Source organism: Tenebrio molitor, chromosome 1 (genome assembly GCF_963966145.1).
Source record: "Tenebrio molitor chromosome 1, icTenMoli1.1, whole genome shotgun sequence".
In the NCBI taxonomy this organism is placed as follows: Eukaryota; Metazoa; Arthropoda; class Insecta; order Coleoptera; family Tenebrionidae; genus Tenebrio; species Tenebrio molitor.
The window spans coordinates 9,262,772-9,290,662 of NC_091046.1; the positions used below are offsets into that span (position 1 = coordinate 9,262,772).

At 33.9% G+C, this 27,891-nt stretch overlaps 1 protein-coding gene across 3 annotated transcripts in view; it reads right to left on the reverse strand.

Moving 5' to 3' along the window:
• The window catches only part of LOC138141449 (protein bric-a-brac 1-like), a 289,292-nt gene that overhangs the window by 7,585 nt on the left and 253,816 nt on the right, over positions 1–27,891 (reverse strand). For 2 of the 3 annotated variants that reach the window (XM_069062162.1, XM_069062163.1), the window contains 3 exons: positions 25,902–25,959; positions 11,185–11,451; positions 4,131–4,279 (listed from right to left, as the gene is read on the reverse strand). In XM_069062162.1, coding sequence (XP_068918263.1) covers positions 4,131–4,279; positions 11,185–11,451; positions 25,902–25,959 — 474 coding nt within the window. The remainder of the gene's footprint in view (positions 1–4,130; positions 4,280–11,184; positions 11,452–25,901; positions 25,960–27,891) is intronic. The other variant, XM_069062164.1, reaches the window with a different exon arrangement.

A 27,891-nucleotide genomic window follows, 5' to 3' on the forward strand; every position in this document is an offset into this window, starting at 1 on the left:
TATTATTTATTATGGATGACACATGCCAAAATCAAAAATAGCAAGATGGCCGTTCAACGTTAAAAAGCAAACAAACTTTAGACTTTACTAATATTATTGAACCTTCAAGTACCAACAAGAGAACTAGGAATTACTGGTGCCTTAAAATCTGAAAATTGTTAAGTTTGAAAATTGCTTTCACTACTTTCACGTACATCTGTTTTTCGCTGTATTAAATCAGGGTTGTAATTAATCAACTTTGACATTGAAACTTATGAAAAGTCAGAATGCCTCCCCGACTGACAGAGCAAGACGACAAAGTTTTGATGCTTTTCAAATTGGAAGAGGAGTGGTCCATAAGAAGCGTTGCTACTCATAGTGGGCTAACTAAAAGTACTGTTCTACAAGTAATAAGCAAAGAAGAGGTGGGAACAAGAAGGGACCGTGAGTAGAAGACCGATCATATTTTTTTTTAAATTGCTGTCAATGTCATCTTTAACCTAATTTCAAAATTAACTGTTCACACTGCTTAATTTTGCAAAATCGTTGTTACTTGATTTTGAATGTGTACGCGAAAGTTTTGAAAGCAAGTGTACATGTTATATTATCCAGAGTAGAGGATCTTTTTGTATTTCGCCCAGATGCCGACCAGCCGACTTCATCTCCGTCTTCAATCTCTGGGCTTAGCACGAAAATACACTTCTACTCTTACTGATATAAGCTATTACTATAAAAACAATTTTCAATTGTTACAGTTTTTCTGGACAATTTGATTTAAACTTCAAAAAAGCGATTGAGGAGGTTTCAACACTTCTCATTTGGACAAAAACTTGGCACAAGCATCGGGTAAAAGATTTTCAATATTGCTTCGGTACATAATTTCTTATTTTATTTTTGGGTAATCTTTTATTATTATGTAATTTTTTTCTGACAAACCTTGTATCACGTGGGGTCTCATTCTACAGGGTCATTATAAACGATTGTAGTCGAAGCAAGCCATGCCCATGTTATGAAATTTTAGCCGTTTCACTGTGAGTCTCAGTTTTTGTCACTGTCACTGTCATTTTTTAGGTGAAAAGTGCGATGATAAGAATTTTATTTCTTTCTTTTGATATTAACGATTGAATCTAAAAATATTGAGTTGCTTAACTCCTGTATGTGAACCGTGTGTATTCACTTATTCACAACATTTTAATCATTTTTATATGGAGCGGCAACCATAAATTTTACATTCAGTTTTTACACGCCAATTTGGACTAAATCATTTATAATGACATCGTGTTTATACTTTTTTAGAAAACATCAAACATCAGTCAGTGTCAGTTAATTCACACATATTGCCAAAATCTTAAGCGAAGTTCGCTAACTATGTTCACGTTTTGGAATCTTTTCAAGAATCAAAACAGATACTGTACATAATCTTTTTGGAATTTTACGGTCGCTCGATGGAGGTTTTGTTTATAGATGGGCGATAGACAATAAACTCGGGATGTAAGTCACTTAGGTTTTATTTCTATCTGTTGAATATCGTAACAATTTTACTGTAGTCTTTTGCAACATTCTCAAATAGCTTAAGCAAATTCATTTTTCATTAACATGATGGGTGATCTTACATAGTTGAAAATATGTATGTACATATTCTCCCTCTTACAATAAGAATTACAAAAATAATTCTCACATCTGAATTTCAACAAATCCTTCATATTCATTTTGGAGGTTGCACTATATTATTATTATTATTATTATTATTATTATATCTCCCATGCCAGTACGTCAGGATTTTATTATTAAAAAAAAAAAAAAAACAAATATTCGTAACCCTTCAGAAAGTAATACGTAATGAAATATACCAACACAAAAAACTTAATCGTTACCAACCCTAGCTCTCTTTGGATATGCATTAGTTTTCACGGCCCTAAATGAATTCTAATCTCTTTATTAATTTTTTCAAACTTGCTCTTATTTTCTTCAGCTTTTTTCTAAAAACTATGAAAACCGCATTCTTTAATTACTAAGGCAAAGCTTTGCACATTTGACCTGATTTGGTGTAATATTTTCGGCATCAATTCGAGTTCATTTGGTAAGTCCGAATGAGAACGTAATAATGCGTAGGTGTCAACAGTTTTAAAGATATTGGTACAATTTAAGAACGTTGTAACAATGGATTTGTTCTATTATCGTGTGTACGAAAAACGTGTCGGTGGAAATCCTCATGTTTCTCAATTTTTCCCCTTTTAAGGGTGCAATAATTTTGTTGTTATCGATCACGTAATAGGGGAGCTCTGAACATCATTAAAATTGTTTTGATTCTTGCATTCAACATCTCACACCCAAAATCGTTAAAGTATCATTATAATTGTAAGTGGAATTATTACAAAGAAAAAATCATTTCAACAATATTCACTTCTGAGGAACTGGTGCTTATTACAATTACATACTACCGAATATCTGTTTACTTATTTACAAACTTCGTGTCCCACTTACACCAATTATCCAATTAATGAATTAATATTTATAATATGTATATTCAAATAACAATTCTGGATGGGTTAATCACGTATTAAAATTTAATTTTAATTAAATATTTAATTCTCTTTCTATAAACTGGCCCTAGATTATCCGTTTAAGTTTTAAAATTAAACAAAATACCTCCATTATGTTATTTCGTCGACATTAAACTAAACTGAAATTTTAACCAAATAAATTCGCAATTTAAACATAACCACATGTCACAATTCTGGGTCAGAATTCAAATTTTATTTTCCACTGAATGAATCATGGCTATTTGAAAGTGACAATACACCACTGAATTAAATTTCGTGCGAAAAATACGTAATTATAGTTTCATCAACTTTAACATGAAAATAGTTTTCTTAATAAATATTGTTTGTATGACTATTTCATTCACCTGTCATTTGTTAAAAATGGACCAATAAAAACACAATTTTACACATTTGTTACCATGATTTCAAAAAATTGGACCGAATATTCCCACTCGTGGAAATTGTATCGGTAATAGCACTAGTGATCCCAGCGATAATTTTAAACAAATGAATGCAACCTTGAGAATTGCTTCCAAATGGACTCACGTGTTTTTTTTTGTGTTGTTGGAAACATTTTCTTCAATTTCTGCGTTAATTTCTTCTTCCGATTTGCTGCCAAATTGCCAAAGTTGGTTCATGGAATAGTCCTCCGAATACAACTCGTAGTCCAAATTATGTAGCTATGTTTGAAACTGGTTTCACTCATTCAATTGTGCTTGCGAATCTCACTCGTGCTGACACGCACTCGTGGATTCATTCTCAAGCACAATTGATAATTCGTGACCAGTTTGAAAAATAATCGACATAATTTGGACTACTCGTGGTATTATAAATGAATATTTGTCGTATTTTTCACAAAATTCAAAATATTTTTGTGGTCAGTTACGCCAGAAAAATCATGGGATTTCAACTTGAGGACACTGCATTCAAGATGTTTTATATTTGGTACAACTTGATGTAATTCTAAAAAACCAAAAATGATCAGTTCAATATGCACTGACTTATAGCTGGTTTAATAAATGTGTAATTTACTTTGGCTAGCCATTAAGCATGTTAAAATTTCGTAAGAAATTTATTTCGACAAATTAGTTGTTGTTTTGTAAGAACAATAAAATGAAGTAGTAATAAAAATAATAAAAATTAATTATTGTACATATTATCAAGGCCGAAGCACTTAAGTTAAGAACAGACATGCATTTACGGAGCATAAAAATTGACGGAGCTGCGGTAATTTTTATACTTGAACCAAGAATATTAAAAATTTTCATACGTAAATTGATCATTATGTTACATTAAATTGAAACACCATTAATTAGTTAAAAAGTATCACCAGTGTGTTTCTAACGTTCATCGTCGGCGTTAGCCAACAGTCATTTATCCAAAAACAAGTGTCATGACGGTTATAAACTGAGTGAATTAAAGTGCTGAAATCTAAGAATGAATAACAATGTTTTCAGGTTTCATCTTGGTATTTTGTCAACTTGTTTTGTGACCGTCGACGACACATTTTCTTGTTTACTTCTTAAAATTTAATTTCGCACTTCGCTTAAAGCCGAAGTTTTTTGGTAATCAGACAAATGTAGATGTTTTTTTCAGTTTTTTACTTACATGTATTCGTGGGTATCCAATGTGGGGTTCTTCTTTGATTTGATGCGAGTCTCTAAATACTACAGCTCTGATAACACCTCGTATGTGCTCATCTGGCCAAACTCCTAGCAGAATCCGTTGGGGTCGACCTCTGCCTTTCGGTCGTAGATCTATGGTAGACAAAAAGTGTTAATTAACATCTATACGTAATTTATTATGGGAAAGAAAACTGAGACAAAAATAATATGTGTTAGCATATTTTTGGCGACCTTTTTGAAAATGTGAACATACATATTTTTTAAGAGCAATTTCGTTACTTTAGTTTACTTTTTTGTGGATAGTAAATAATTGTCAAAACGACTGTTAAAGGTTTAGCATTTGAAACCTTAGGCCCTTGGTGCAAAGAAGCCATCGATTTCATTAATGTCATCGGAAACCGACTTATCGCGGAATCAGGCGATTCAAAATCAAAGAAATTCCTTTTCGAGAGGATTTCCCTTGCCATTCAACGTGGAAACGCTGCAAGCATTCGGGGCACTTTTCCAGATTCCGCAATATTATCGGAAATTTTTGTATTATAAAACAAAAATGTTTTAGAAATCTGTTATTTTTACTTTCATATTACGTAAGAAAATGAACTGCGGTGATTGGGTCGAAGAGTAAAATAAATTGGTTTACCCCATAGCGATTCAGCTTGTGCGTACATACCTACGTTTGTGGAATTTTCTTTCGTTGACGATAACGATAACTGCCTTAAAAATATATCGATTTTTTTTTGTACAATGATTATTTCAGTAGGGACTCTAGTTAATAAAATATCAGATATACTTCGTCCAGCGAGAGATTGGGAGGGGCGATTTTAAATTGTAACCCAACACTACAAAATGCACTAGAATACATTAATTACAATTAGAACATAATTTCAGGGCAAAGAATGTTACGGCTTGAAGGTAAATAAATAAATAATTGACGCTAGGTAGTACTCTCTGCGTAGAATTTAGTAATTTTTATGTCAACCAATCTCTCGCTGAACAAACTATACAAAATATGTGACCAAATTGTAAAAAACATAATGGCCAAAAAATGTAAAAAAATCTATTCCGTCACATTCATTTGAAGAATCTAAAGTAGCTCTGATATTTTTATGAAAAGAATGGTGTATGCATTTACTCCGGCATAAATTCTGCTCAAAGAAATGTTACAACGGGAATTGTAACATGCATATACTGCTTACTGGTTTCATTCACAACATTATTACCAACTGAAATTTTACAATCTCATTCAAAGTTTCATCTCTTGGTTTTGAGAAAATATTGCTGGAGATGCCTAATATTTTTATGATGAGCACTATGAACAACTATCTTCAAAACTATATCATAGATTATAATCCAAAATATTCGGGCTCAGACTTCTTCCTGGTCAGTTTTCAACTGAAATGTATTTTATGCTTCTGTTTGCCTTGTGAGCCGGTGTATAATCTTGTAAAACCTAATGTTGTCCTCTAAATAATGTGGCTTTGAGGCTCAAAGACCTTTTCAAAAATGTCGTTTCGATATGTGTTTGATGATGAGTGCATTCCTTTTTTGCAAAATATCGTAAGAGACATCTCGTGCACCGTGATTACACTCGATTTTTGGTATTTTTAGAACATTTACGGTAACTGTAGACACTAAACTAATTATTTGGTTTTTGTTAATTTGTGATCTCCGCCATGTTGCCATAAGCGTGGCACTGAAGAACTTATTTTGTCTTTTCCTTCTATTTTCTTTTAAAGCAATTGTAAGGGCTCGAGTAATGGATCTACGATAAGTTTCAAGCTCCAAATCATCTTCGAGCAATCGTGACGTACTTAATTATTTTCTAAATTTAAATATACAGGTGTCCCAAAAATGGCGTACTAACGGTGCACTACGGTGTAGAAGAGATTACCGTAAACGTCAGAAAAATGTTAAAAAAATTCTATTGGACTGATTTGATGATTTAGCGGTCTTTGAAAGTGGCACTTAACAGGTCAATTATTTTGAAATATATGTATGAAATTGTCATGCCAGCTACGTCTAATCGTACATATTATCACAAAGTACAAGATCACTCACTACCAGTATCTAGTCCTGCATAATAGAGAATTTAGAAGCTTTGGAAATCGAAAAAAATATTTTAAATCCACTACGATAACATTGCAAGGTAATGATGTACGAATATATCTTTGTTTACATTGAATTACCGTTAATAATAATAATAAAAATAATTTTATTAAATAACATTTTTAATTTACAATGCGAAAATTTCCGATAATAATGCGGAATCTGGAAAAGTGCCCCGAATGCTTGCAGCGTTTCCACGTTGAATGGCAAGGGAAATCATCTCAAAAAGGAATTTCTTAGATTTTGAATCCCCTGATTCCGCGATAAGTCGGTCTCCGATGACATTAATGAAATCTATTGTTTCTTTGCACCAAGGGCCTAAGGTTTCAAGGGCTAATAAAAAAAAAAAAATTTTTTTGTCGGAAACATTTTTTCCATATTTTTTTCATGTACATTTAAACATTCTCGATAAGGTAGTAAGTATGTAGTTTGTACGCCAATTTTGGGACAGCCTGTATGTATAATCCCTCTGGTCATAATTTTCGCAATTGTTTTCTCATGTTCGTTCGACACAGTTTTAACCGTTTTTGAAGTTCGTTTGTTCGCGGATGCCACTTCTTGGGTCAGTAAAGGGTGTTTTTTTAAATTTGACGTCGAAGTAGGCGTTGAAGAGTCGATTGAGAGCGCACTTCCGTAACCTTTATAGTGTGTTCACAATCGACAATTCGTCGCCTGCTTCGACGCCAAATTAAAAAAAAAAAAAAAAATACCCGTTATGTAAAGATGAGAGTCGGATTATGTCTGCTTTTAATCGGATAATTTTGTCATTAACTTTTATACTACAATTTTCAAAAATGAATCTCGAGGCTTGCTACCATCTGTGTATTATACTACGGTGCGATCAATTAAAAAATCAATCGAGTCGGCGTGTCACCTATGGCAACCCATGCTATAGCATAGGCTCCAAAGCAAACTCGATTTATTTTTTAAATGATCGCTCGGTATTTTGGATGCTCAATTCAATTCCCTATTTAGTGTTATAGTATTTTACAGTAGAAGTCCGTTAGGATAGCCTTTACGGCCAAGCCAGAGATTTTGTGAGACGAGCTCGCAGAGAGCGAGTCGAATAATACTGGCGAGGCAGTAAAGGCCCTAACGGACGTGTATTGTACAATAATTTTTGTAATATCTCTACGATTCGTTCACAATTTTTGAAATACACTGACCGGCAAAAAAAGTGGGACACCAAGAAAAATAATACATAATATTATACTAAAATGATTAATACAAAATTAAGTAAAAATGATGTCATTATTTGTATTCTGTTCTTAAAAATATACCACCTAACAAAGATGTCATTTGAAAGGCTTCAATTAACACATTAACAACAGAAAAGAAAAATACAATTATAAAAAATAAATAAACAAGGAACATGAACGCCTCTACTTAATTCAATATTTGGTATTCCCGCCTCTTGCCCTTATTACAGCTTCTAGCCTTCGTGGCATTGACTCGATTAAGTGCTGAATTTCTTCTTGAGGTGTATTATCCCATTCTTCTTGCACGACTCTTCGAAGCTCTTGAAGAGACACCAGCTCACCACCCCGCGCTCTAACCTGTTTACCGACAACGTCCCATAGATGCTCAATGGGGTTTAAGTCGGGACTACGTGCTGGCCAGTTCATTGTATCAATTCCTACATCATATAATCAAGACAATCTGTTACAATTCGAGCAGTATGTGGGCGAGCATTGTCGTGCATGAAAATGAAACCATCGCCTGCTAACTGGGCAAAACCCACGACATGGTCTTGTAGGACCTCCTCTATATATCTATGGGCTGTTAATGTGCCTCTTTCAATAAAAACCAACTGTGTACGGGCTTCCCAAGAAAAACCTCCCCATACCATAATTGATCTTCCATTAAAACTGAGCCTTTCAGAAAAATTGCAAGGTGCATAGCGTTCTCCTGGTCTCTCCAAACTCTCGCCCGTCCATCTGGAGATCGGAGAGCAAATCTCGACTCATCGCTAAAGAGTACCGACTTCCATTGCTCTAAATTCCAATTTAAGTGTTCCTGTGCAAAAAGTAATCTGGAAACCCGATGACCTCTGAGAAGTTCTGGTCCAGTTGCTGGTCGATAGGCCCCTAAATTTGCTTCGCCAAGTCTTCTTCTTACAGTCCTTTTATTCACGTTGACCTCTCGTACCCTTTCCAGTTGATTTCTTATCTTAACTGCCGTCATATGCCGATTTCTCAAACTAAGCATCGTAATGTATCGATTATCACGAGCGCTTGTACTTCTTCTACGTCCTGATCCAGGTCTTCTGATGTACCCTCCAGTCTGACGAAAACGAAGTACGGCTCTATGGACACTGGATCGTGCAAAACCAAGAGAATTCGCAGCTTCGCGAATGCTGAAGCCCACGTGGACTAGAGCTATAGCTCTTGCAGAATCTTCTTGCGATAATGGCATTTCAATGACAAAATGACAACTTGAATAACAAATTTGTGAAAATTCCATGACAACAATGTCAGAAATGCTTTTTTTTAGGACGAAAGAAAATAAACGCCATCTGAGATTTTAATAGATTTAAGAAAAACTCAACAATTGAAAGGTAAAACCCAGTAAATCAAAAGAAAATTGTGGAGAATAGGAAATAAAACAAAAATAAACTTTTGGGATAAAAAAAAATAACGTACATACTTAAATATAAATGAATTTTTTTAATGTCCCACTTTTTTTGCCGGTCAGTGTACATTTTTTTCAACGCCATCGAAAAAACCGAATGATTAATAAGTGTGCGGAGGGCGTCGTCATGTCAACCGTTGTTTATGAAAAAAAATTGTTCCAATGTTGTTTCTCAGATTTGTTCAACGCTTAACTTTCCGTTGAAAATAAACGAATGAAATCAATAAAAAATCGCGATCAAGGTCCGGATAGCCGCAGAGTAAGTGAGGTCATCGTTGTTCCCTGCAAAATCGCACTTGTGTTGGTGTTAAAATTGTGAAGCATCGAAGGGCGTAGCAAGGGGGGGGGCAGGTGGGCCCGGCCCACCCCAGAATAAAAGCGAAACACTTATTAAAAACAAGATATATCTGTAATAATCTTAAAAAAAAAATCAAACACGAAAGCGCTGAAATGGAATGATAAAAATTCTCGAAAAATTCGGCGTTTATTCAGTGATTATATCAATTTTCTTTCACAAGCTTAACTTAATCTATGTAGATCTATGTCTGTGGTCGGTCAGCAGCGGGGGTTTAAAAGTGGTTTTTTGTTCGACACTGCCAGAATTTGAGAATTTTCTCCTGTGTGAACGGATTTTGATAAATGTCACAACTTGTCAAAACGAAACGACAAGCTAATTTTAAAGATTTTAAGCGATATGGACTTGGAGCCTTTAATGGGCTTGTCGAACAAAACAACTTTGTATTCAATTCGTTCGTGTGTAAATTGGGCTTTTTTGGCACTCGTAGGCCCACTCATGCCAAACAAAGCCCAATTTACACACAAATTCGTTAAATAAACTACATATGTATAATCTGTTTCAAAATCAAAAATCCACCATCTGTTGAATTATGTTGGCAGAAAAAAAGAAATCCCTAGAATAAGATTGTTTTTTTTAGGTTGGCCCAACCTCCCGCCAAAATTTGACATTGAATTGTTGCGTTTATTTACGTAACACCAAATAATTATTATGTACAAAAAGGTGGTAGCTACCATATCGTACCTTTTGAGTGAAATAATACACTGCGCCACAAAATTAGCGCATACTCTGTAAAAACTTAAAAAAAGCGTAAATTTAAATTTTAAATGATGCATTATGAAAAGTGGTTTTCTAATGAGTATGGGATTTAAACTTTAAGATAATGCGAATGTACATTTTTGGTTTCCAAATGGCAGTGAAAAATTTTCTAAAAAGGAATACGATTAATTTTCTAAATTATTAATTTTGCGGCGGAGTGTAAAATGAGAATTAAAAAACACTATGAATTACCCCCGAAACGAGTGTCAACAATTTGCAGACACACTAAAAACAAAAGTTGGCGACGTTGTCGGTTGTATTTTCGAGGTAGAATGCAGTGTTGGTGGATTGTTGATTTTGAAACAGATTATAAGTATGTACTATTAAAATCTGGCCCACCCCAGGGAAAAATCATTGCTACGCCCTTGGAAGCATCCTCTTCGATCTCGTCTACATCTGCTAGTGGCATACCGATTTCGATTAATTCAAGGTGTGTCCCATAACATTAAACATTAATTGTACCAATTGTAAAAAAGTTGAAAAATAAAGTTTAGATCTACGTTGCTATAGTTATTTAGTCATTCATAATGGCCTCTCTCGCTCATAACGGCCGCCCTGAACGGACTCCGGCCGTTATGAGGTTGTTTACATGGTGACAAACAGACCGGAAAGCCACCTTTAACATAACATAATATTACAAAAAAAAAAACATTTTTGTGGTCACATACTTTGACTTTCAGATCAAATCTGGAATTTTTGTTGAACTATTACTATCTCATCAAGACGTTATCTTAGTACATAGTGCAGATTTGACTACAAAGTGTGAAGTTTATTTAAACTATGTATTATTGAAAAATGTTGTTTTTGTCAAGTGGAATTAAAATTAAATTTGTTAATCAATATGACTGATTACAAAATGAAATTAAAGTTCCCGTGAAACGTCTCAATTAGTTAAAAGTTCAATTCGATTGAAACTGGCCGCTTAACATTTAAATAAATAAACGTTTCCGGTGGCTCACTTACGGTTAATTATTACGCAAGCCCCAAATGCCTAACATATCTTTAATTACGACCTAAACGATCAATTTAGCGTCCACTTAATACTTTTTGCCATAGGACAATTACGTCCCCGCTTGTAAACAGTTCAAAACAGCGGTATAATTTGTCCACCCACTCTACTTAACCGGCCGTCCGTTAATAATGCCCGATTACAAAGAAAAACAATGCGTGAACGTGCAATCCTCACCTGATCCACCATCTGCGGAAGGTCCTAACATGTTGTGCACTCGATTTGCGTAAAGAACAAACGTAGGATAGGGAATATCGTACTTCCTGGCGGCCTGGGACAAGGACAAGCCTTCCTTCAACACCGAAAATATTGCTTCGGCCATGGTTTCAGGTCGCCAGGACTTCAACGGTCCTCTTTCGCGGAAGCGCAGGTTGTGTACAAGACTTTGATTCGTGTTCCAACATTTTTGCCACATGGATTGCAACTGGTACTGGTAGCTGTCTGCTGGAAGAAAAAGAAAACAATATCCATATTAGTATGCTGCTCGGACAAAGATAAAAGCACAACACGAATGATCACAGCCGAAGTGGACGCCTCACCACCAAAAATCCACATTTACAAAACACCCACGAGTTCTAAATGCAATTATTATTGTAAGTATCTGCCGATACCAGAAATTATTTGTTTAAAAATTAACTGTCAGATCGCGGGTGTGAGGCGTCCGAACTGGCACAAACTGTGGCGAAAGTATGTAAATTATAATTTAAAAAAATATATTACCCTTTTGAAGCGTACCTGTAACATAAAATCATTACAAACAGTTGAGTAAATTCGAGAAATCGGCATTGTTTAGGTCTGTTGTCCTCAGATCGTGACTCGTTTAAAACCTACATAAATTAGAGACCTTTATTTTATCTTGGTCGAAGATGAGAATGTTATCAACAGGTGGCGCTCTCAGCGTGGATTTCGTTAGGTCACTAGATCACAACGGTTCCGCTTACGTTTAGGGAGTTTGTCAAGTGGGCTAAAGTGGGGTTGGTACTGTAATTTTTCAAAAAGTGGCAAAAATTAGGAAGTGGTGGATAGACCGCGAAAAAAGGGTGTTCGATTTGTTGTGTATCGGCGCCACCTGACGTTTCATTTCGTTTAAAAGAAAATATCCCACTTTCTAGTTTTATTTGTTAATGGGTAATGAGGTTCACTGAAGATAATTTGTTACTAATGTTAAATTATTAAATTTTAGGGACGTTGTTACAATATTGGATATAAATAATTGAGTCTGTATGATTTAGACACTTTTAGTTGAAAACATAATGCGACAACGTTAATAATAAATAAGTATTAGTACCTTTAGTACATTATTCAGAATGTTGAGCGGGCAGTTGTTTCATTGTTTCATTATCTTAATTGGGTTTTTTATTAAAATTTATCATTTAATTGTACTAATTGGAAAAGATTAAATAAATTACTTCAATCATAGTTAATAATTGTTTATTAAGAATATAACTCGCAAAATATTTGATGATAGTAACATCGTTTGTTGTCAAAATAAAAGAACAATTTATTGGAATAACGACGTAGGAGCACATTATCCTAGAAACATAATTAAAATAATTATTGCTAAGAATTAAACTAAATTAATGAGAATCATTACCAGATAGTTATTGGGAGTGTAAGGCACCGATAAAAGTGAAAATGAGCTGCCATGTGTCGATAGGTGAAACGAATAAAATGGACAATTTCCGTGGAACTGTACCTCATAACTATATTGATAATGATTAATGTATGTGTCAGACTTAAATACGTGAGAAAATAAGTTATTAATAAAAATAAAATATAACTAAACTAATAATGAAACACAATATCGCATGTTGAATATAATAATATAACACGCATGGTATAATAGCCATGTAATTAGTTGCATAAATATAGCTCACTTGAACGCAAACATCGTATTATTAATAACAAAGTAACGTTAATAAAGGATGCAATATACAAAAATAAACCTAACAAGTAAAATAATAAAGATAATAATATAGGAATGGAAGGAAGCACATACGAAAGCTAAGGAATGTAGAAATATATAAATTTTAATTTCCTATACTCGTAACAACTCTTATCTTCTCCACATAAAATATAAAATGTTCATAAATCAACTCGAATTCTGTTGAACATGATGAGGCACTGGTGTAACTGTCAGGGCAACGTCAACTCTCCTAATATGTATTTATTTACAAAGATTGCTTACGATGAGAATTTTCGAAAAACAATTAATTTATTGCGCGTCATTATTGTTTGTGTCGAAAATGATTGTGAGGCGAACTCTTTATTGCTTGACGAGAAAACGGAAATAATTGTACAAATATCCGGCGCGTGCAACCATCTCGGCGGGATGCAACATGTGCGCTTTTATCACTGTTGATGATAATGTGGTGCTGATCGACTCCAGCCCCACCTAATATCTAATTCAGAGTATTATTCATGGAACCGTTATTTTCGTAGTATAGAGAGACGATGTTGTGTTTTTTACAGAAAGCCCACCACCACCGGAACCCGGAAAGTCCGGTGAACATGAACTCCGGGTCGCGGTTGCGTCTCAGTTTCTCGACGAAATTGAGAACCGACTGGAGCGACTTCTTCGTGCGCCTGTTGTAAGGCGACACGGAAACGTCGCAACAGAATTCTAAGACTGCCGCCTCTTCGGAAGGCGTCAGCCCGGCCTCCTCCAGTACCGCCATCCGCTTCGACTTCCCTAGGATATTATCGTACAACGTCCCCTTAGGTATACCGTACCTTGCTGAGGCTTGCGTAAATCGCATTTTTTGTTTCACTACGGCTTCTATCGCTTCTTTCAGCTGCTCCTGAGTCCACGTCGGCGTTTTTAGTTTTAGTAATGTCGGATAATCTGACCAAAAAAGAAACAAAACGTGCTGGGTTAGAATCATGCAGAACCTAGTGGCAGGGTCCCATAACATTATGTATGGGCTTACAAACAATATTAATGCGCTGGGTGCTCTAGTGGCGAGGCTGGGGTATTTATTGCGACACCAAAAACAGCCAAGGCTAAGGGGGAATGATACAAAAACGCAAATAAAATAAAGGTGCAATAAAATCCATTTTTAGCCAGGTCGTTGCTAAATTAAATCTTATATTACTGCGTAAAATGTAAGTAAATCATGTTTCCGAGGTTGTCATTTAGTGCCACGGCAGGGAACGCGTTAAACGTATCACATTTAATACCACCCATAAAAATCAAACCGATAATAATAATTACTCCTAGAACTAAGCTAAGCTACAAACTATTTTTGCCAAAAATACAAAATTATTTGTAAAACCACCAAACTTCAAAAACTTGCACGGTAATGCTTTTTGCAAAAGGTTATTTCATTTTAAAGAGTTAGTACATACAATCAAGATAAAAAAATGCAAATATTTTCTGAATATTCAGTGACTTCTTTAATTTTCAGAAATGTATAGATTTAATTTCAAATAATCTTTTTGTTTTGTCTTAATTAGCTGTTAAAGTTTTGCTTTGAATTTGAATTTATACAAATATCACCAAGGTCGTTTGAAGTGTTTCCTAAAAAAATAATTCAAATTATAACAAATTTTTAAAAAACAAATCAAATTGTCTGTGAAGAGTGTTCTTTTATATTTGGCGTCGAAGTTGGCGTTGAAGAGTCGACTCTGAATGAAGCACTAGTCTTAAAAACACTGACTTTTCAAACTGCAGATTAAAAACACAAACAACGCAAAAAGTGAGGTTACATTTAAATAGCTGATCAGAGTTGTTATCCGGTGGTGCGTTCACAATCGACTCTTCAACGCCAACTTCGACGCCAAATTTTAAAAAAACACCCGTTACATTTACTTCTACAAATTCTTAAACGGATCCAGTACTGTACCATTTTCGCAAAATTAATTAATTACATACATCGAAAAATTTACATTTCAACGTAGTTTTTATTTCTTTGTTCTCTTCAACGCCGTGGGGCTGATCCTAGATGCACTTTGGTTTGTTGCGAACAGAAAACAACTACGAGTAGATAAATTTAATTTCACTTAAAGAGAAATTAAGCTAGATACGTCAGTCAAGTTAAAATGTAATTTTTCGAATGAAAACAAACTTTCAACAATTATTCAAAATAAAATTAACCAACTTTAACTGTCAGCCGCAATAAATTTAAATCCGAGATCTGTCATTTTTTATCGCCGTTATGTAATTGTAATTTAAAACAAACGGCCAAGTTTCCTTTAATATTTTGCTGATTAATGCTACAACAATGGTACCGTTTAATAAATTCTAAAACAAAATAACATATATCTCATTTCCGGTGAAATCTAAATTCAGTAAAATACGCTATTATAACGAACGTTCAAAGAACCTTGACGATATTTCAAGTGACATAAATACATTTGCAAAGAGTATGAAGTCGTACCAAATCGCCGGTGATCGATGTGACGTATTGATAGAGAGTATGTTGAAGAGATAAAAAGAAATCGGGAGACACATCTGATTCAATTTGAAAAGTTGCAAAGCGGTACAGTTAAAAATATTGCAGTTTGGTACTTGTCTAAGAAAGTTGTTGAAAGTGCATCATATTTTATAATACAGAGAGACAGTTATTTTTTTGTCCGTGCCCACGACTCGCACAAAAATACTTTTAAAAATACGAAAGGGTCATATATATATCGAAAATATTACGAGGTTATTTATTATAGAAAGTCAGAAACTTTACGAAAACAGCACAATAAAAACTATTAACAACAGCAAAACACACATAAAGCAAACGAGAAAACTTATCTAATAACTAATTCTTCAATTTTTCAACTTTAACGTTAGGTCCTTAAGTGGCGTTTGTGTCTTTCGGTTTAACATTGAACACAGACTCGGTTTTATCACGTCTTCCCTTTAGTGAAAAAGCCCTGCTGCTAACAATTCCCAAAGCTCGCGTTTTGCGCCACAAAGTCATTACAGGAATTCTAAACTTTTCAGCGGCGGATTTTATGGGAACACCCGATTGTACCAAGTCTATGGCTCGGAGTAATTCTTCGGGAGTCCACTTTCGGGACTTGCGCAGAAAAAACGTGTCTGGCGGGCCCTTGCTCGACTTAATAGGGCTAGCTCGAAGGGTTGCTGAAATTTCAATACACATGTCTGACTGAGGACCTCCACCACACCTCTTTATACTACATGAAATTAATTTACCAACCTCCTCTATACACGGCGCGATAATATAAAATGTTTGTATGTGATTTATTTGCTAATATGCATAATGCGAGGCCGTAATTCATTTTGCACACTAAATTAATACCAGACTTGATTTATAAACCCAGGAGATGATTATTTTCATGAAGTTATATCGAACGGAATCAAAATAAACATGGCATTTGGCGGCGCTTAGTTCTAGCAAATCAAGACTGTATAATAGGTATGTATTTTAATAAAAATACCTGACTCGCTCCGACCTACAATTTATACCATCTCATACCGCTTTACTGCGGAGATTTACGGTGCGTGCCGTAACGTAAGACTAGTTCTGTTGATAAATAGGTAAAAACGGGAGGCACCTCTTAAAAATAAATAGTTATTTTCATGAGTAGTAGTGCTGTCTGATAATTTTTCAGATATGAGGCCGAAATTTGAAGCACGAGGCGTTTGCCGAGTGATGCAAAACAGTTCGTTTAGGAAAAGTCTTAAAAAACATGAATTCATCGTAAATTTTGAGGTTATCTTTGACAGATGTCAAGTTAGGTATATAACCGGGAAGGTTTATAATATTTAATTACATACCACTTTGCACGTTATGTATTTCAGGAAAGGAACATGAAAAAATATGTTCCAACTTCGATATATACAGTTCGAGACATGGAATTTCGGGCATTACTGTCAATGTACTGTCAAAAAAGTAAAATAGGCTTTACATTATTAACCTCAATTTTACCGTTTGCGACAATTTTGATTGACATGAACAGAAAATAAATTTCAAAATTTGACTTTTGAATGTCACGTTGACAATAAAGAGTGATTTACATCGCAATTTTTTTAAGTGACAGAAAAATGATGCCTGAAATTCCGTGTCTCTAACTGTACCTATCACAAAGTTTTATTTCTGCGTTGTACGTTTTGTCCCGTGACGAGTCGAACGAATGAAAAGAATTTAAAAAGACACCAGAGCAAAATTCGTGGTGCTTGATAGTGCTTAACCTTTTTTCTCTTACTCCTGAGCGTGCGCAATTGAAAACATCCTAAAAGTAAAACCAGACCAACTCACGACTATGGCTCAAGTGGATGCGACGAAAAAAAAAGATCTACAATGTGTACAGCTGATACGGTTACGTCTTGCGTTACGTGACATAGGTCAACAGAATGCATGTCAATTGTTAGACCATTGAACCAGGAAAATATTTTTTGACGTATGATGCGGTTCTACTTTTCTATCTTGCTTTCTGCAGTAAAAAAAAAGTAAAACATACCAACAAGCAAACAAAGATCACTTTATGCGAACATGGGTATTAAAAGAAAATATCGTTTTATCAAAATTGATGTATTTAGTGACTACTTCTGTTAGGAATGCTTATTGGTAGATATCAACTTGTTTGAATTTTATGTCTATTTTTCCAAAAGTAACAATTTACTTTGGTGCAGCGTCCTCGAATTAACGTCAGCTCCTTCCAATTGTGAATTTCCTTCTAGCTCAACATTCCATGCCTTGTCCAGCTTTCTCTTGGCAAAGTAACAAATAAAGTCCGATTGTTTTGACTGGCTGCAGCGGAGCCTTGAGCTTTCAGAGAATTACTTCGCCATCTTAGACTCCTAATCATTTAACAAGAATATGTTATCACACGTTTCAGGTGCTTTATCTGTCATGTTACGACTACAAGCACTTTGTTATTTCTGCTCGTTTGCTAGGAACAATTCTTAATTAATTCTTTGTTTTAATTCTCACAAAAAATAATAATAATCATTAAAAAATAGCTCAAATTCTTCATTCTCTAATATGCTACAAACTATGACTGTACTCTTTCATAAGTATGATTTTTTTTGCCGAACTAATTGCACTTTTGGGGAACAGAAACTGTAGCATTAGTTGGTAACAAATTCTTCTACAGACATTCTACAATTTGTCTTCTAATATTTCTCCTTTTACAATATTGATATTTTCTTAGTTAGGATCTTCTCATTAACTAGAATTGTTTTGTTTATTCTTTCATGATGAACTCGATGGAAAAAAATCCTCACCAGCAGGAACTCTTCAATATCAGGAGACTTTCTTCTTCTTTAACAATACTGTTGATATTTAATTTTAAATACGTTTGCTCCACATTATCTTAATAATTAAGTAAATTTGATTAACAGTGAAAGGAAAGAAGTAATCTTCTGTTTCATGGTGGTTATTCAAGAAACAATCAAACTATTATTTATAGAAATAATTAAAATATTTGTTAAATATTGATTTTTATGTTTTTATGTTATTATTCTTTTTGAAAAGTGACTCAAAAACCCTTGTTTATGGCCTCAATGTATAAAATTCTTGTATGTCATACGTCCAGAAACTATTTTGCGAACATTCATGCTTGCAACACTCGGCTACGCCTCGTATTGCAAACCGTACTCAAGTTTGCAAAAGCGCCGTTTCTGGCCTAGTGATACAAATAACTATCAACTTTAAATTTGTTGTACATCTTCAGTTTTTGGAAATGTTGAGTTATTGCCAATTGCACATCAACACACTAAATCCTATTACTGTGACCATCCATTGATTTAAACTGAAACTTTGATAAGGATAAATTTAATTACACAATTACAAACACTTTCATTTCCTGCATGTGACAATTTCATTTTTTAATTTGACTAAAACGAAGGCTACAATACTAAATTAAAATAACGGTATAACTGCAAAGGCTGAATTCACACTCCTTTTTACGTTTAATTAACAACTCATAGCAGAATGAAACTCAAAACAATTGCTTAAGCAATATTTAAAAAATACAAAAAATGATAAGTCGGCTGTGATTTATGGTACATATATTTCTGGATTTGTAAATTTGACAGCTCACATTGGTCACTTTCCAGTTTCATCGTATATCATAAAAGATTTTTCAAAGAGTATCTTGTGAAGGGCATCAGTTAGTTAGGCACTGTAAACATAAACATTTTCTTATTTTAAACAACAATAAAAATGGACAGGATACATTTATGCTGTAATGTCTTATCATTGACCAGTGGCTGGCAACAATGAATATTTTTTTACAAAATTATTTAAACAAAAAAAACCTCTGATGATCAGATGTAATCATCAGATTTGTTCAAATAAAGAAAAAAACCACTGAAAAGGCGTCCAAAATCTTAGGAAGTTGTTGATCATCGAACGAATGACTATTGCACAACTCAATTTTGCAGTATTAGCATATTTTAAAGATCAAGTGTATAAATGACAGTTTAAAGATTATAGTGCAGTAGATATTTTCTTCTTTGAAAACAAAAAAAAAATTGTTTTTGTGTTATCTTTTTGTCTTTCCCATTTTTCTATAAAATTGAACAGACAAAGTTTGTTGTGGAATGATTTGGTTTTAATTTTTTTTACTTTCATTTACATTATTTTATCTACGATCGTGTAAAAAGTCACTTTTTGCACTAAAAATCGTTGTCAAAGTTGACATTTAGTGAACTGACGGAATCGTGCCATAAAACTTTTAGTGCACGCTTTTATGGCACAGAACTGTCAGAATACAACAATACAATTTGTTGGAAACACTGTTTAGAAGTAGGTTGCTAAACGACGTGGTTCTCCAACGACTTTGGTTATTCATAAAATATTGAATCAATAATAATTACTTTATACAAATTTATGTTGAAATCGGTGCGATACGTGTAAAAAGTTCCTTTGTTGTACTCACATCCTTTAAAATACTCCCTCGTACCTCGGTCGTATTTTAAACCCGATTGTGCAATAAAGGATAATTTTTACACTTATACAGGGTGTCCCAAAAATGGCATACTAACGGTGCACCACGGTGTAGAAGAGACTACCGTAAACGTCAGAAAAATGTTAAAAAAATGCTATTGGACTTATTTGCTGATTTGGCGGTCTTTGAAAGTGGCTCTTAACAGATAAATTATTTCAAAATATATGTATTAAATTGTCATGACAGCTACCTCTAATCGTACATATTACCATAAAGTACAACATTACTCACTACCAATATCTAATCCTGCATAATAGAGAATTTAGAAGCTTTGGAAATCGAAAAAATTATTTTAAATCCACTACGGTAACATTGCATGGTGATGTTGTACGAGTACATCTTTGTTTACATTGTATTACCGTTAATAATAATAATAATAGAAATTGATTTTTTTGTCTGAAAATTTTTTTCCATATTTTTTTCGTGTACATTTAAACATCCTCGATACGGTAGTAAGTAGTTAGTACGCCACTTTTGGGACACCCTGTATCTTAAATAACTATTAAAACCCTTTGCTTTAAGCAACCAAGTTATTACTGTATTAGACTACATCAATTTAGTTACCCTAGGGGGCAGATTTCACAACCAACTACGGTATAATGCACATTTATAATCACCCTGTATTCTGTATCTTTCTATAAAATAGAAAATTCTTTTATTTCTCTTATTTTGATCATTTTGGATTTGACTTGAAGGTGCTGTGAAATAAGCTCCACTGCAAAGTATAATCTTTGTCTTCCTTCTACGTAGGTAATTTCTGTTCTCGCTGAAACATTGTTTTTTTTTTCAAAAACTGATTTATGTACATATATATGTATGTGTGTAGTGCATTTGAATATTTCCCACAGTTACTTCTATAAAATAATTTCCTTCTTAACGTTCCTTCGTCTACGAAATAATGTGTAAATTACTTGCACATAAAGTCTTTCTTTTATTAGTTGTCACACGTTCGATGAGTCAAAGGCAGAAGTAGTAAACATTTTTTTTTTTCAGTAAAGGTACTTGCATCAGTGGTTTTGCTTTCACATTTGACTTTGTTTACGGTCAAAGAAGATGAGCCAAAGAAACTCCAGATTGTACCACCTCGTACAGCTTTACTGTTGCTTCTTACGACTAGGAAGCAAGACGTACCACAAGCCCACGCGAAAAGAAAATTTGATGCGAATATGATCGAAGCAGATGAGCCCGGAGGACATTAGCGCAGCATTTAAAGACTGTTAGACAATTCATGCAAGTGGATTAACGAGTGACAAGTTAATGGCCGCATCACATTGCCAGTAACAAGAGATCCGACGTGCATGCAGTTTACATTTAAGTGTTTCACGGTCGACAAAATTGTAACATATGTAACAAATAAATTGCACCGTGACACGTATCGGGTGTATAGGAGTATAAGGCCCCACACATAGCAATCCCAGCATCTTTTATTGTAACAGCTATAAAATCTGCTTTATATTTTACACCTACGTACAAACTAATGGCAATACTATAACATAATACAATACGGTTGTGTACTTAATCAAAAACCGCACATGCATAATAAATACCGCGAATCGGGACACAATAATGCAGATTTATACAAACTTACGCCGGTCGGACATGCACGGAAAAACGTTGTTTATTTCGTTGCTGGAATTGGACTTAGCAATTTTATGATCACCAGAGCAGTAAGGCAAAATCATCCGTTCCTGCAAACCAACTCGAGCAGGAATTTAAAACTGCGAATTTTTACCGCCGTCTCACTTTAAACTCCGACACAGATGGACCGAGTTTTTCACCGGTGCTGTGAAATTGGTTATTAAACGGCTAATTTTGAAAAAGCAAACAATGTAATTTCGAATCAAGTTCGGTCAAGGTTAGTCCATTTTACACAACGCCGAACGTTAAACAGTTTTTTACAAGAAACAAAGTGATCTTTTCACAAAGGACAATGTCATGTTTGTTACATTTTCTTCAAATGAAAAACCAGTTACATTCAATTAAGCGTGTCTAAATTGTTTCTGACAGTGTTGGTATTAAATCATTGCAATTTGTGAAACAAGTGAGCTTTGAAATGCATTCGTTGCAGTCCACACAACTTTCTCATTTATATTTACAAAATTACATTTGGAACAATGATAACAAAGTAAAAAAAGCTGCGGTTAAGACTAACAGTAAAATAATCATAGTAGAGAAATATGAAAAGAATCTAGATTAAGCAAGACGGTTAATAATTCTGAAATCTTGATAACGAAGTCGTCAAGACTGTGCTGTCTACATGTCTCTACTTTGCGTTACATAAAAAGAGTGACATCTTCAACGGATTACTCCGGGTCAAGATAATTTTAATAAAGCAGCTTTCTTTTTGTATAGGAAAATCTCATTTTTAATTAAATATTGTTTTAACTTGACAAAAGACTGATTAAAATTAAGTCCAAAATATTAATAATCAGAAAACGGTAAAATAATAAATTACAACTCCGGTTATTAAAAATTTATTTTTAACTTCTTTTTGTGTCTTATTTAACTCTGTAGAAAAAATAACAGTAACGTTGTGAAAGGCTAATTTCGTGGAAAGTGATCCAAATGTTTGATTCTTGAACAGAATACAAATTACGTAGGAGTAATATTTTATTATCTCTCACTAATTGCAAACCTGTTTTTATAAAAAAAATCCAAAAACACCACAGAAAATTTGAAACGTAAAATGCATTCACGTTGTTTTGGCATAATGGGAAGCCATGGAAATTTTGCATTTAATTTGTTAGTAAAGCTGTCTGTTGAATTAGGTTATGTTTTTTTAAGTTTGAGGTTATAAATAGCGTTAATGTCTAGTGCATTGTTGTCAGTTTTACTAGTTTGCAATAGAAGAATACTCCGACATCGCTTAAAATTGGTATTGTTACTTTGATAGGTCCGCATGTGAGGCATTTTAGTGACGGAAATCAGTGTGTCCAACGTTAAAAAAATAAATCATGGCCTCCGCCCACAATGCCAAAACAACATGAACGGAATTTTCTTTTTTCACTAAACGCAAAACTGTTTTTACAGTTACTACAGAAAATTTGAAACGTAAACGTTCTATTTCTTAACTTTTTTTATAGAATTGTTTAGAGTTTTATAAGATACAGTCGCGGACAGAAAAAAGTAGGACAATGTTTTTTCGCTAATGTAAGTCTGTTTATTCTTTCTATGGTTACTATGTATTAAAATATTTATTTATTTATTATAGTAAGCCCGGTTTACTTAACTCAATTTTAGCTAATTTTTTTAATAAGACTTGTCCTACTTTCTTCTGTCCGTTACTGTAGGTGTCGTAGAATATTAACAATAAATATACAGTGCTTCCCAAGAAATTCGCACCATGGGATACATTTTTTTACTCATTGGTTTAGCAAAACTGTAACTATGTGCTGCAGTCATTAAAAAAGAAATTTCTATTGACAAAGAAAATAAGTATTTTCAAAACAAAATTCGATAAAAAAAAACACCTATTTTAAGAAAAAAACCAAAAACAACAAAATCCGAAATTACATTTCAACTACAAAACAGAAAATGTATGAGTTGATGAGCTTTAAGCTGGCAATAATTCTGATTTTAGGAAATATGTACGTATCATGCATTAATTTTCAAAATATCGTAATATGTAAGGTGACAAGTTTGGTACTTTTTTTTCTTTCGAATACCGTTCTGAAAATTGAATAAAAAAAATGAAAACGTTTCTCAAAAGATGCGATTTTTTTAGTAAACACCGTATAACTAAATTCAAAATACGCTGTTGCTAAAACAAGCCACTATGAGGAAATTTCAAGGTAATAAAAATATTTTACTTCATTAATTTATAACACAAAAATAAAGAAAATTTGTTTTTTTTTTAAATACTCCAGCGATTTATTTCGGCCTATCATTGCCTGTTACATTTATTTAAACATTTTGGTAAAAAATCCCATTAAAAAAAGTAAAAGATCATTATCATTTACGTTTTATAAATCATCTTTTTGGATTTATATTTTCAGAACAAAAAACCTATATCTTGCGAGATTTATTATCTCTGAAAAAATAAGAAAAAGACCGAAGTTCAAGTCTGGTTCTGTTGTGTGCCACCAACAAGCAATAATTTCCGTGTTAGGCGTGTTTTCGTTATAATAACAATCTTCCCCTTTTCGGCGGGGTGGTATTTCAACACCTGCACATTAGCATATCAAAGGTCCGATAATGAACGAGGCCCCACAAAAATTAGAATTTCAGCAAAAAGAAAATAACATCCACTTTAAAATACTCAGGTATTTGGTTTAAGCCTCTTTCAGCGAAAATTAGTGCGATCTGAGCGGGTCTACGGGAGATGCTTGCATTCGAGACCTATTTTAACGAGGAACTGAGACACGACCAGACTGTAAGATGATGAAACTGTGGGAAAAACTCGCTTTCAGCATGCTCCAGTCGAGATGGGAAGTTTCCAGTGCATTTTTTCATACAGGACTCGGTCTACCGGAAGGTTCTTGTAATGTTGACCCAAAGTGTTTTCACAAATGATTAACACAATTCAAAATTCTTTAAAAACGCAGATTCCTATCTATTCTATTAACAAAATCTTTTCGCTGGTCGAATTAACAACAATGATATCCGGTCCGAAGCAAGAAGTGTTGTTCTTAATGACTGCGAAGAAAGTTGCAGTCTGAATTAATTAAACAACAATAACTACCGTCAAATACCGTCCAATCCGAGAACGCAATAATGTAATGCAAATTTCTTTTGTAGTCGTCGATAAACAATGTAATAGGTATAATTACAAGAATTATACAGGAGGAAAAAAACTGTGCCACTTTAAAAAGGTTCGCTACATGTTACATTATCAGATTAAGCACTTTTGCAGGCTAATAAATACAAAACAAAGCGTGAAATTTCCCTTGTACATACGTAAAACAACGTACATACGAATATTTCCACTCAGTCAATAATTTTATAAATTATACATAAAACGCCACAATGAAATTAAACATTTGCACATTAATAGCAACTGTTTCATTAATACATTATTAACTGCAGTAAATAAATTTAATTAAATACATAATTTAATTTCGAACCCAATGTTATCGACTGTTGGAATATTGAGATAGCTGACGGACCTGATGTTAATCTTTAATGATTCCATTACGGCTTGACCTGTAGTGTTGCTAATTTATTTAACTACTTTGTTATTTGAATCTCATTGTTATAAAATAATGAAATTTTTAATTGTTAATTGATTGGCGGGAAGTCGATACAGGAATCGACATGGTTCCTCTCGTTCTAGAAGCGGCCTCTGTGGAGTTATTATTGCGACCATTTATAATTAGCCCATCGTAATTGAATTGGAATATTTTAAGAACCGTACTCCCGCTGCGCCCGAACGAGTCCTTTACACGGACAATCAACTCGCCGGTGCCTTGCGAGGAGTTGGAAGTTGCAACCGAAGATGTAAACGAACGAGACGTCGTCGTCCGTGTTGGTGTTAGTTGCTAATGACACGCCTTGATGCAAATATCGACAAAACCGTTGTTGGATCGATACAGATGTAGTATGATTACTGTTTATAAATTTAATTTTAGGTCAAGACAGGAGGTTTAATGTCTAATATTTTGCATTCGATGAAATATAAACATAGAGGAGGATGGTTTTCCTTTATAAGCAGGTACTTAAAATAAAAACACAAGACTTTACCTTAATGTGGCGGTAAATAAAATACGAGCCGTATCAAATGTCACATCGGTATTAATTTAAGCATGTAATATTGATGTGCGGTAAATTTATAACGAGAGACATTAGATACCATGTGAAATTGACAATCAAATCCGATAAAAAAAAATCTGAATAATAAACGTGGAAAATCAAAGCATGGGACAAAGACAGACGAGTCAATATTGAATAATAAAACTAATCATAAACGTTACGTTCGCATCTATTTCCGAGTGGAAGTTGTGGAGTACGGAAAGGAAGTAAATAAATCGAAAATCGTTGACACTTACCGGCTATAGAAGACGTAGAGGCACCGAGCCAAGCATGGGAAGACTCCAGTAACTTGGCCTGAAAACAAAGAGAGCCATTAATACGAGAACCAAAAATTGGAGAAATCTGAACAATCCAAATTGTGGCGGAGCGATAAAAAAGTTGTCGGGACATTTTTATTGAACGAAATGTGACGGAAAACCAATGCGGAGTCGCCAACATAAATGAATTTAGTGGTAAGTGTAGTAATAGTAATTTAAAATAATAGCGATCCGCTTCCCGATATAAAATTTATGAAGAAAAGTCATTGAATTAAAAATTTCATAGTGGCATTAAAAATTTAGATGGTTGCTGTAAAAGCTTCAAAGCAACCCCTTTTTTGTTCCTGCGCCCCAACGTCACGTAAAATGACGTCACATGCCCTTCTTACTACATTAACAATTTACGCCCATTAATACTTAATTATATTTGTTCTCCTGAATAATTAACGGGTTCACTAACAATGTTTTTATTATGTATGCTTGTACGTACGTGTATTATAAGTAATTCATTACCGAGTGGATATTTGTGTACATATCTATCGAGTTAATGCGGTTTAAATGTTTCACGGTGGTAATTATGACTGCCAGGGCACATATCACGATTTCAAAATACTACTTTATCCACGTCTTACAATTTTAACATCGAAAACTTGGTTTCACTTTTTGCAATTACAATCACTGTGTTTGCACTAGACTCATCGCACAAAAACAGAAAATAATTTTTAATTGTGTTATCGTGTGTACCTGACGCTTCCGAATCCGTCCGGATGAAGACGGATTTTTCGATTATTTTCCGATGGTCTTCAATTAATTTTTTTATTAAAAGCTCCCCCTCCGCATCAAGCTCAATAAATATGGCATTTCCGGGAACTGCTGAACACGTTTGTCTAGTTCGTTGTTTGTCTAATATATATTTTTAATTCGAACCGTTTCTCCGGATAACGCCACTAGTTCCTCGTTTTAAAATAAATGCATGCAAGTTCGGGGTTTGGATTAGGAAAGGGTTAGGTCGGTGTGCTAATAAAAAGTCGGTCGCATAAATAATAAATATCAGTGGACAAAATAAAACGCAAAAACGGCCTCTGTTACGAATTTTCAAGCCGAAAGTGCTCATCCGAATTTTTACGCTTTCGAAAGTAATTGAAGGGAGCTAATGTCCCTTTAACCGAGGCTTAAATTATGTATCCAATTTTTACCATTGATTTTCGACTTTCCAACAGATGTATTTCAACTGCTGCCCCATCAGTGCACCCATTCCATAAAATAAAAGGAGTTTTACATTATTATTAAAAACATTTTGACAATGCTTGTTAAGTAATTTTACCCGCAGTGTTTATTTAATTATTTTCGGAAGTGCAGAATATTGCACTTCATGCGGCAAACGATTGATTATTTAATGATTGTTAACTAGAAAACATCCATAACGTTAATATTGATGTTTTTATTGTTTATCTTCAATTCGAAAAATATACATTGCCCACCAGGCTCGATGAAACAGTAATATTAAAGTTTTCTTTATTCGTTAGTTTCCCTCATTAGAAAATAGTTTCTGTAGATTTAAAATTTGCATTTCATTACGTATAATGCTTGAAGCCCTTAATCAGACACATTTTAAAACTATTTATTTCCACCTTCTAAGTAAATGAGACTTTACAGGCATTTGTGGTAACTAAGTAAATGATAGTTACGGGTAGAGCCCCGTAATATTTTACAGGCTCGTAGAAAAGACCTGTAATATTTTACGATGCTCATCAAAAAATAATTAATCAAAACTAATTAAATGATTTTTGAAAAAGTTTATTATACACACAAACAAATTTAACTATCAATTGTTGCAATTACATACATTAATAATGCATTTTGATCCATTTTCGCAAGTCATTTTCATACCGCTCTTGAAATTGAATTTCTTCATCGGGCATTAAAGCCATTCTTTTCTTTCTTTTTTCAACAATTTTCACAAAACTTC